Source organism: Dasypus novemcinctus, chromosome 30 (assembly GCF_030445035.2).
Source record: "Dasypus novemcinctus isolate mDasNov1 chromosome 30, mDasNov1.1.hap2, whole genome shotgun sequence".
In the NCBI taxonomy this organism is placed as follows: Eukaryota; Metazoa; Chordata; class Mammalia; order Cingulata; family Dasypodidae; genus Dasypus; species Dasypus novemcinctus.
Window position 1 is genome coordinate 40,098,765 of NC_080702.1, and position 12,561 is coordinate 40,111,325.

General features: G+C 36.7%; 1 protein-coding gene across 1 annotated transcript in view; it reads left to right on the top strand.

The window, feature by feature from the left end:
- Nucleotides 1–5,504: 5,504 nt before the first annotated feature.
- Nucleotides 5,505–12,561, top strand: part of LOC131276718 (vomeronasal type-2 receptor 116-like) — a 60,144-nt gene continuing 53,087 nt past the window's right edge. The window contains exon 1 of the mRNA XM_058290254.2: nt 5,505–5,587. Within this exon, the coding sequence (XP_058146237.2) occupies nt 5,505–5,587 (83 nt within the window). The remainder of the gene's footprint in view (nt 5,588–12,561) is intronic.

The following is a 12,561-nucleotide window of genomic DNA, read 5'->3' on the forward strand; positions in this document are numbered from 1 at the left end:
AGACAAAGAAGCTAAGGAACTGATTAAACCCGTCAAGATAAAATGATGACCAGACAGCAACAAAAATCTACAAGCCAAACCAGTAATCAGGAAAATATGGCTGAATCCAATGAACAAACTGAAAACCAGGAAGGGGAGCAGAACTTCGCACAAGTAATTAAAGATCTCAGAACATATATCACCAACAAATTTAATGAAGTAAAGGAAGAGGTAAACCACATGAAGACAACACTTGGAGGGAAAATTGCGGACATACACAAAAAGATAACAGATATGATAGGAATGAACACCACAGTTCAAGAAATCAAAAATGCACTCACGGCAAATATCAGCAGACTGGAAGAGGCAGAGCAGAGAATTAGTGATGTGGAAGACAGTACATCAGAAATCAAACAGATAGTAGAATTGATTGATAAAGAGATAGTAAAAATCCAGCTAGGACTTAGGGACCTGAATGACAATGCAAAATGCTCAAACATACGTATTATAGGCATCCCAGAAGTAGAAGAGAAGGCAAAGGGGTCAGAAGGAGTGTTGCAGGAAATAAGGGCTGAAAACTTCCCAAAGCTACTGAAAGAGACAGATGTACATATACAAGAAGCACAGCACACCCCAATCATCATAAACCCCAACAGCCCCACCCCAAGATATATACTTGTCAAATTATCCAATGCTCAAGACAAAGAGAAAATTCTAAAAGCAGCAAGAAAAAAGAAAACCATCACATACAAGGGAAGTTCCATAAGATTAAGTGCTGATTTCTCATCTGAAACCATGGAGGCAAGAAGGCAGTGGTATGATACAGTCAAGGTACTAAAAGAAAAAATTTCCAACCAAGAATACACTATTCAGCTAAACTAGCATTCAAAAATGATGGAGAGTTCAAAATATTCACAGATAAACAGAAACTGAAAGAGTATGCCAACAAGAAACCTTCCCTTCAAGAAATTCTAAAGGGTATTCTATAGGAAGAAAGGAAAAAACAGGACAGGCAGAGTTGGAGCAGAGTGTAAGAGCAACAAAAAAAGACAAAAAGAGAAGGGGAAACAAACAAACAATAAATGACAAACACATGTCCAATCAAAATGTGGCTAACATAAATAATTCCTTGAAAGTCATAACACTGAATGTCAACGGATTAAACTCCCCTCTCAAAAGATTCAGACTGGGACATTGGATAAGGAAATATGACCCATCTATATGCTGTCTACAAGAGACACATCTTAGACCCAGAGACTCATGGAGGCTAAAAGTGAATGGTTGGAAAACAATCATATGAGCAAACAATAATCATAAAAAGGCAGGAATAGCTATATTAATATCAGACAAAATAGACTTTAAATGCGAAACATTTGTGAGAGACAAAGAAGGATTCTACATATTAGTGAAAGGGACAATCTGTCAAGAAGATCGAACAATCATAAATATTTATGCTCCTAACAAGGGCTGGAAAATCTAAGTGAAAGGATAGATGCATCTACAATTATGGTGGGGGATATTAATACAACACTATGAACTCTGGACAGAACATCTCAAAAGAGAATCACTAAAGAAACAAAATATTTGAACAGTATATTAGAGGAGCCGCATCTAATAGACATATACAGATTATTAAACCCAATCAAAGCAGGATATACATTTTTCTAAAGTGCACATGGATCATTTTCCAATATAGACCATATGCTAGGCCACAAAGAGAGGCTTAATGAATTCAGAAAGATCAAAATCATACAAAATAATATCTCTGACCACAGTGGAGTGAAGCTGGACATTGGCAAGGGCCAGAGGCCCAGATTTCACACCAAGATTTGGAAATTAAACAGCAGAGTCTTAGAAAAACAGTGGATCAAAGAGGAAATCTCAAAAGAAATCAATGAATACCTTGAAAAAAATGATAATAACACAACATACCAAAATTTATGGGATGCAGCAAAAGCAGTACTGAGAGAGAAATTTATAGCCATAAATTCATATATCAAAAAACAAGAAATAGCAAAAATTGAAGAACTAACTGCACCTTTGGAGGAAGTAGAAAAAACAACAACAAATTAATCCCACAGGAAGAAGAAGGAAGGAAATAACAAAGATAAGAGCAGAACTAAATGAAATAGAAAATAAGAAAGCACATGAAAAGATAAACAAGACCAAGAGCTGGTTTTTTGAGACGATCAATAAAATTTACAAACCTTTAGCGAGACTAACAAAGAAAAAAAGAGAGAAGATGCAAATACACAAAATAAGAAATGAGAAAGGAGATATCATCACTGATCCCACAGAAATAAAGACTATCATAAGAGGATACTTTGAAAAACTATATTCCAACAAAAATGACAATTCAGAGGAAATGGACAAATTCCTAGAAACACATAAGCAGCCTATAGTGACAAAAGAAGAAATTGATGATCTCAACAAACCCATCCCAAGTAAAGTGATAAAAACCTCCCAACTAAGAAGAGCCAAGGGCCAGACGGATTCACAGGTGAATTCTACAAAATATTCTGAAAAGAACTAACACCAATCCTGCTGAAACTCTTCCAAAAAATCGAAACAGAAGGAACATTGCCTAACTCCTTCTATGATGCCAACATTACCCTAGTACCAAAGCCAAACAAAGACACCACAAGAAAATTACAGACCAATTTCTGTAATGAACCTAGATGCAAGAATACTTAACAAAATACTTGCTAATCGTATTCAACAACACATTAAGCAAATTATATACCACGATCAAGTAGGATTCATTCCAGCTATGCAAGGATGGTTCAACATAAGAAAATCAATCAATGTAGTACACCATATAAACAGATTGAAGGAAAAAAATCACATGATTATATCTATAGATGCAGAAAAAGCATTCGACAAAATACAGCACCTTTTCTTGATAAAAACACTCCCAAAGCTCGGAATACAAAGAAATTTTTTGAACATGATAAAGAGTATATAAGAAAAACCTACAGCCAACATTGTTTACAATGGAGAAATTCTAAAATCCTTCCCTCTAAAGTCAGGAACAAGACATTGATGCACACTGTCTCCTCTTCTATTTAACATTGTCTTAGAAGTACTTGCTCGAGCACTGAGGCAAGAACCAGATATAAAAGGCATTCAAATTGGAAAGGAAGAAATCAAAATTTCATTATTTGCAGATGACATGATCCTATACATAGAAAACCCCGAGACGTCTACAACAAAGCTTCTAGAACTCATAAATGAGTTTAATAAAGTCGCAGGTTATAAGATCAATGTGCAAAAATCAGTAGCATTTCTGTACTCCAATAATGAGCAAGATCAGGAGGAAATCAAGAAACTAATACCATTCACATTAGTAAATTTAAAAAATCAAGTATTTATGAATAAATTTAACTAAAGATGTAAAAAACTTATACACTGAGAACTATACAAGACTGTTCAAGGAAATCAAAGAATACCTAAATAAATGGAAGAATATTCCCTGTTCATGGATAAGAAGACTAAATATTATTAAAATATGTAACCTACCAAAACTGATCTATACATTCAATGCAATCCCATTAAAAATCAACACAGCCTTCTTTAAGGAACTAGAAAAACTTGCTATGAAATTTATTTGGAAAGGAAAGAGGCCCCGAATAGCCAAAGACATATTGAAAAAGAAAAACGAAATTGGAAGAATCACACTACCTGACTTGAAAACATACTACAGAGCTACAGTAGTGAAAACAGCATGGTTTTGGCATAAGGAGAGACACACAGACCAATGGAATTGAATTGAAAGTTCTGATATAGAACCTCGTATATATAGCTATATAATATTTGATAAAGCCACGAAACCCTCTCAACTGGGGAGAATGGCCTATTCAACAAATGGTGCCTGGATAACTGGATATCCATATGTAGAAGAATGAAAGAGGATTACCATCTCACAACTTATACAAAGATCAACTCAAGATGGATCAAAGACCTAAATATAAGAGCCAAGACCATAAAGACCTTGGAAAGCAGTGTAGAGAAACATCTACAAGAACTTTTAATAGGAAATAGCTTCATGAATATCACACCAAAAGCACGAGCAGCAAAAGAACAAATAGATAAATGGGACTTCCTCAAAATTAAAGCCTTCTGCACCTCAAAGGAAATTATCAAGAAAGTAAAAAGGGAACCTACACAATGGGAGAAAATAGTTGGCCATATTCTGATAAGAGACTTATCAGAATACCATATATCTGATAAGAGATATCTTACCATATATCTGATAAGAGACTTATAACTTGCATATATAAAGAACTCCATTATCTTGAAAATAAAAAGATAAACAACCCATTTAAAAAATGGGAAAAATATTTAAACAGACACTTCTCCAAAGAAAAAATACAAATGGCTAACAAAGCACATGAAAAAATGCTCCAAATCTCTAGCTATCAGGGAAATGCAAATCAAAACTACGATGAGATACCATCTTACTCCCATAAGATTGGCAGCTATGAAAAAAACAGAAGACTACAAATGTACGAGAGGATGTGGAGGAATGGGAACACTCATCCACTGCTGGTGGGAATGCAGAAGATTCCAACCATTCTGGAGGACAGATTGGCGGTTTCTCAAAAAACTAACCATAGATTTGCCATATGACCCAGCAATACCACTGCTGGGTATATACCCAGTAGAACTGAAAACAAGGACAAAAACCGATATATGCACACCAATGTTCATAGCAGCATTGTTCACTATCACCAAAAGTTGGAATCAACCCAAATGCCCATCAACAGATGATGGGATCAATAAAATGTGGTATATATATACGATGGAATACTACTCGGCTTTAAGAACAAATACACTAAAAGCACCCGTGATAACATGGATGAATCTTGAGAACCTTATGTTGAGTGAAGCAACCCAGGCATTGAAGGACAAATACTACATGACATCAATGATATGAAATAAGCAAGCTGCCTCAGAGAGCTAGAGACTGGAAGATAGGCTTACAGGAAATCGGGGGGTGGAGGAAGGATGTGACCTGAAGTCTGCAGGGGTGGAATCTATGATGAGATTGTGGTAAGTATGAACACAAAGAAGAGATAAAATGGCGGCAAGGGGTTGCCTTTGGGTGGGCCTTTGCCGGTTTGAGGGGGGCCGGGGATGGGCAGATGGGTAATATTGCCCCAAAAGTTGGGGGGAGGGAGGGGCAACGTATGAACATAGGAGATTGTCAGGTGTTGGTTGAGAGTAAAATGCTGAGAAAACCGTATCAAAATATAATTAGGAGGGTTACCTGTTTAGGATGCTCGGAGGGGATGATCTGACGTGGGACGGACTCCTGGGGAATGTCTGAATGCTCATTTTGCCAGGGTGGGTTGTACCATTGGGTAGAGACCCAAGTAGTGAGAGTGGGGGTGGACCCACATCATGGGGAGGACTAATGCCATCAAATAGAGGGAACTCTATCTCTCGAGAGAAAGGGTGGCTCCCAGAGCATTAGGGCAGTTGAGCAAGTCAGGTCCTCAACACTATTGCAAGTATCTCTGGACATGGCTCCTTGGGAAATGGAGACTGGTTGTCACTGTCGGCCCCAAGGGGAGGCGAAAATTGATGTAGAATGGATGGAACCAAGGTAAATGTGGGGGACAGAGAAGAGTTTCGCGAGCGTACAGAAGGATGCATATAAAACATGTAATATTACAACAAAACCATATAGGGGATGATTGACTAATAATGTAAATCATAATGTAAAACATAGGATAACTAAAATTTTAGTAAACTGTATAGCCTAAAGTATGGAACACAATGTAAGCACAGATGTCACTGTGTTTGAAAGCTATTGTCTCAGAGTCTGTACATCAGTTTCAGTAAATATGATATGAATAAGTTAAAAGTTTATCTCTTTGGAAGGGAAAAGGTTTTATGGTGGATGTGTGGGAGTACTGTATATTGTATATATGAATTACTGTCATCTAAGGCTCTTGTGAAGAGAAGCTCAATAATTAGGAAAAAAGAAAAGAAAAAGATAGGATGTAGAATTTTTCCAAATCAATATGTATTCTATATCTAACCTTTAAACTCATCAGTATATTCCATTTTACTAGTAAGGGAACCTGACATTATATTGGACTTCACTTTTCAGGAAGTTTTGGATCACAGAGTGGTTCAAAAATGGCAGCAGAGGAATACTGGTATGGGATGTTATTGACAGGCGATATATGTTTGACAGGGATTTATACAGAACATGTGTCCATGGTGCATGGAATTGTTTGTATATACTCATAGTGGAAACAATTAAAAACAACATCTCGGTGGGGTGCTTGGTTACTGGCCTGGGGGGAGGGGCTCTTCGTGGTCCCTAGGGGAGCAGCGGCAGTCCCCCAGGTGCAAGTGTAAGAAGGAATGAGGGTCCAACAGTGAACCGCTGATACTAATGACTATGCTTGTGAGCCTTTACAGCTGAAATAAGAATAAGGCTTAGAGCAGCACTGTGCCTAAGAGTTCCCTCCTAATAGCCTCCATGTTACTCAAATGTGGCCAGTCTTGAAGCCAAACTCCGCATGTAAATGCAATGCCTTCCCCCCAGCGTGGGACATGACACCTGAGGATGAGCCTCCCTGGCACTGAGGGATCGCTACCAAGTACCAGCTGATGATGTAACTAGAAAACAACCTTAAATTAATGGTTTAATGTGGACCAGCAGAATATCCCTGTCTACATATAATAACAAGAGTTTAAAATGCTTTTTGACCTAAAGTAAGGGGGAAATGGAAAGGACAAATGAGTTCATACGGCTATGCGTTTCTAAAAAAGAGCCTGGAGATTTTCAGAAGGATTGCTCTTATGCACACCTGAACAGAGTCTCAGAGACAGATAAAGTAGATACAACACCATATACTGGTCCTTTTGAGGGCTAAAGAGACCCACAGGTTCTATGGTCATGGCTGATGGGGTTCAGTGCCATACCAGTTGGCCCTTCTTTGGAGCTGGTATTTCTGCGTGATGGAGCTGAATTCAGATGGGATCTCTTTTCACCAGCCTTTCATGCTACTTTACTGGAATTGTAGTTGGTACTGGGGCTTAAGATATATCTAGGGGATTTGAATCTCTGAACTGACAATATGATAGCCAGGCCCTGAGCCTCAACAGACTTCAGCTCCTACACTCTGATTTATTGGACTTACCGCACTCAGCTAACATGGAGTTGAAGAATGTCAACCATCACACCATGGAGCCTAGAGTTGCTACAACTGACAGCAGGAGGGCTGCATCCAATATCCATGTGGAATTTAAACCACCTCTTGACATAGATGTGGAATGGACACAACCAAGCCAAGGTCCACAGGAAGGAGGAATACAGTAAGGATCAGAGTGGACTTACTGATATTCTATTCATGAATTATTGTGGTTAATAACCGAGAAAATGTGGCACTGATGTGGAAAAAGTGGCCATGGTGGCTGCTGGATGTGGGGAAGGGGAGGAAGAGAAGAGATGTGTAGGCATTCTCGGGACTTGGAGTTGTCCTTGGTGGTGCCCCAGGGACAATTGTCAGATGTTGTATGTTCTCTCATGGCCCACGGGATGAAACGTGGGAAAGTGTGGGCTATGTTGTGGAACACAGGACATGGGTTGCAGTGATGCCCAGAGATGTACTCAACAGACGCAATGGATGTGACATAATGATGGGGGAAGTGTTACTGTAGGCGGAGTGGTGGGGTGGACGCGGTGGGGTGAATGCAGACCTCATTTTTTTTATGTAATATCTTTTTTAAAAAATGAATAAATTGAGTAGAATTTGGGAAAAAAATTCCAAGAAATTATCTTATAATTATAGACAATCATAGATTTACATAAAAAGTTGAGTTTCAAGGATATTAATCACAACTTTCTATATAATAACAAAAAATTGGAAATGACCCAAAGATCCAACAGGCAGGGATTGATTTCTTAAGTGTTGGCACATTCTTAATAGAGAATATTATTCAGCTACTAAATATGGAAGTGTTGAATAACACCCTCAATGAAATAAGTGACTTACTGAGTTACATAACAGAATATACACTGCAAACCCATGTTTATTAAAATATATTATGCACAGAGAAAAGACAGTGAGTTATACATAAAAATAGTTATGCTTTACTTTAGCTTATTGTGATATTATCCTTTTCTGATTTTATCAGTATTTTCCAAAATTTCTGTAATAAAGTATATTCATTTCCTTTAAAAATTTATAAATAAATAAATAAATAAATAAATGACACAAGATACAAGAAACTCATGGTGTGATTATTACAGCAAGCTCATGTAAGAGATTGCTATAAACATGCCTGACATCCTCAAACCAGTGCATAGAACCAGTTCTTTTACTACAGATTTAGTTTTAAGAAAAAAATTGTATAGATGTTAATTCATTATTAAATAGTAAAATATATACTGTATTGATATTATACATAACAGTACATACCTTTTTTGCCTTCATGAGTTTTACCAGTATCTTTAAGCTCCTTGTCCACTTCTAAATCAGAAGAGGCAATCATGGACAATAACTTGTGTGGTTTGTGAGTTTGGTTAGTATAGGGGAGAAAATTTGAACTTTCAGTCAGTGGATACAAATTCAAAATAAAGGTCTCAATCTTACACCAAATAATTGGCAAAGAAATGGAGATTCATGTTTTGATTTAAAATAAAATATTAATGTGTAATTTAAAAATATAGGGAAGGAATACCCAAGACAATGTAGTTTTATATTAATCTGATAAAGAAGTGGACTGATATGAGGAAGTTATATGTTCTGACTTCTCACATGACTTTACAACTCAAAATATAGTTCAATATGGCTATAATTAAAACAATGACAACATTAATGAGCATTTATCAGATGACAAAAACAACAGGTGGACCCCAAATCTAAGATCATGGGTAATAGGATGCAAAGCCACAAAGCCCATATTTACCAGCTCTGATCAACTAAAAATTCAACAATAATGAAGAGAGTATTATTTGCAGAAGTACAGCCAAAGATACTTTATTTGAACTCATAAAAATGTACATTTGAATATCTTCTCCCACAGTTTCCAGAAAGATGAATTTGAGTGATTTCAGAACCACTTTCAGTTGGATCTGAGTGGGTTTTCTGCTGTGCATGGACACTGGGTACATTGTGTGGAGGTGATTGTGAAGTTGGATCTTTCCCCATTAGATAAGAGTGTGAAATACTTTCTTCTATTGTGACCTGTGCTTACTTCATATTTCCATGCTGCTCTGGCCAAGAAGAGTGCTGGATTGGATTTGATGGTCTGCTCATGCTGAAGGGACTGTGGGATTGCCTCTGGGTTCTGCTCATGATGAGGGGAGACTTGAATTTTTAATTGATCTGAGCTGGTAAATATGGGCTTGGTGGCATTGCATCCTACTATCCATGATCTTAGATTTGGGGCCCATCTGTTGATTTTGTAATTGTGTTTTAGAATATGAGAGAGGTTCAATTATTTGCATTTACAAAGGCCAGGACTCAGGAATGATTTTGGGAAGGAAGATATGTTCTATTGATGGCCAGCCAAATTCAGGAGCTTTCTATTTCAAAACCGAGACCTGAACAAGATTTCTGAGTTCATTTTATACAGAGGAAGGGCCAAATTGTTCCTTATTTCAGTGCTCAATAGCTTGAATTAGCATATATCTTCCACATCTTAGGTATTCTTTTAGCATGGACTTTATACATTCTAGATAAGCTTTTAGCACATTTGGTTTGCATTTTCCCTGAATATTTAAAGTTTATAGAGTTGCATTGCTAAACAGTTTCTCCGGGTCTGGAGTCGTTGCCATGGTCACCAAGGGCAGGGCTGCAGCCTCTTACTGTCCCACACCCACAGGTTGGGACACCTACAGCTTAGGTTATCTACAGAAGGGAAGAACAGCCTCCCACCCAGAGCCCCCATCATTTACCCCCTTATGCTGAAGCTTAACTTGCTAAGCTTTGGCATAATTATTGTTGGAGTTATGAGGTGGGTGACTGTTTGTTGTTTTGATTGATTACTTTACTTATCAATTTTCAGTGAGGACCTAAAGAAAACGTTTCTGTTTTTAGAAGTTTTCATTCTGGACAGTAGAATCCTGGGCATGGAGCCACCTTGTAGTCATCCTGGGGCCACTGGTGCTCACATGGATTTCCAGTCAGGCCCAAGAAACATCTGTTAATTTGATTTTACCCTTGAAGAGTTAACACCTTTGATCTTAGGGGGTTGCTGAATGGGCATGATCTCTTTTCTATAACTGCTTCCTGCTGGCCATGGGCTGTAGTCATTGTCTAACAAGGTGTACAACTACTATTTTATTTTGACTCGAGGAAGATGGATCTGGCATTCTGTATGAAGTTTTCATATGGTTAATAAGAAGCTCATTCTGAAAGAAACAAACTTAATAAAAATTTTGGAATACCCATTTTTAAAAGAGGACATTGGATTACAGAAATAGACAAGGTTAGGTGCCTATAAAGATGGCACCCTGTTTTAAAAGCTGGTGGGAACAATATATATATATATTTTTTTTTTTCAGAAAGAAACTGCAACCAATATTTAGCTTCCGTTTTAAAAGCTGGTGGGAACAATATATATATATATTTTTTTTTTTCAGAGAGAAACTGCAACAAATATTTAGCTTTGTTTTGCAGACTCATTTCAGTCTGTTTAATGATTGGCACTCATGTGCTCTTTCAGATGCTCTTGGTGAACTGGCAACATTTTGGCAGTTGGTTTTATTTAGGATTAGTGCACCAAGTTTGGAAATTTTCTTAGTTTTAGCTGTGGGTCGATGAGAACTACAGAATAAAGGTGTTTTTTTTTTTACATTTTGGTTTTAATTGTACAATTTCTGGTAATTTTGAATGTTCAATAGGTAATCCCTTATTAGCAAGCAAGCCTCATTTTTGCTACACAGTAGAATAGTAACTTGATTGAGCCTGGCTAAGACTGCACCTTATTTTATAAATATGTTTATTAAATAGTTAGAAAATGAGGTTACCAAGATTTTAACATGTCTAATGCACTTTTGTACTTGATCTAGAATAGAAAAGATAACATTATAATTATTAGGCATATATTTAGTACAGGATAAAAGTACAGCACTTAATATTAATTAATGTATTACTTAATGCATAAGGATTCTGAGTTACCATTAACAGTTTTAAGTTTCAGGTTTGTAATATTTTACATGTTATCTCTCCATGGGAGCAGGCCATAATGCCAATTATATTTAAGTTTTACTTACAGAATCCTGGTAGCTCCACTTGGCGTGTTCTTCACACAGTGAGTAAGTCACATCATCATTGATCCTGGAGAGAGTTTCCAGTATTCTACCAGCCTTGCACATAGTGCTCACGGGCGCTATGGAACAGCGCCAGTCTGGAGGCGATATCCATTGTACGCTTTGCTATACTGAGTCATCATTGGCTGCTGCAGGAGCTTGAAACTTCAACTTAGTTTTTGTCAACTTCAGGAAGATAACAAGAGGCTGATAGAGCAGATATTTCTATTTGAGGGGCCAGGGACCAGCCTAGCTAATAACTCACATGGAGAAGCAACCTGTAATGTATTCAAGGCCTGGTTTGAATGCACAAAAGAGTTTGACAATGTTAAAATTTTTCCTTGTTTTTATATATTTTAAACATTTTAATGAAACACATCACAATATCAAATGACTTTATTATTCAAATTTACCATGAAGAAAATAGTAGGTATTTTACTTTAATAATAGAGGGAAAATTTTTTTCATTGTTGACATGAAAATGGAAGATTCCCAGTAGAATCAAGATAACTTTTCATTACCCTGTACTTAAATGTGCACCTTGCAGTGGCTCTCAGACCAGTTTTATGAACAAAAAGTTATTCTTTGCCACTAATACTAATCCAGGTTTTTAGTTAACAGCGAATTCTATAACTAGAATCATTTAAATGTTTTCAGTTTGGAACATGTTTTTACAAACTCTTTATAATTGACCACAACCACATAGACTAGTTACCTTACATTTAAATTAACTTATTAAATTACAATTAACAACCAAAGAAGTTTACTTATTTATTTAAGAGAGCATATCTACATTTTTTCTTAGCTTAATTTCATTAACATGAATTTACAATTTTCATTATTCCAAAGAATTTGTATGTATAATGTTAATTTATTTAATGGGTAATTTATAAACTAAGGGAGATTACACCCAAGCTAAATAAAGTTGAAACTATTATAGTTTATGCAATTAAAGTCCTCTTTTCTTTGCAGGACGCTACAACCTCTTTACTTTGTTTAAATTTTGAAACTGTGAATACTTTTAAATGTGTACTTGCTACCAGGTTCACAAAACACATTATAATCATATAATTTGCTTAATCATAATCCAGGAAAGATCTCTCCATAGCTTTTATGGACCTTCATTACTTACTGAAATTTAGGCAACAGAACCAAAACCACCCTTATTTTAAGACTGTCAAATGGTTTTAAACTGGGGAATTACAGGGCAAACTGATTCTTGATTCCCTAGCCTATTAGATAGGTTTTAATCTGCCATACCTAGTTCAGCCTTCAAAACTCCTGTAAAGAGAAGGCCCTTTTCC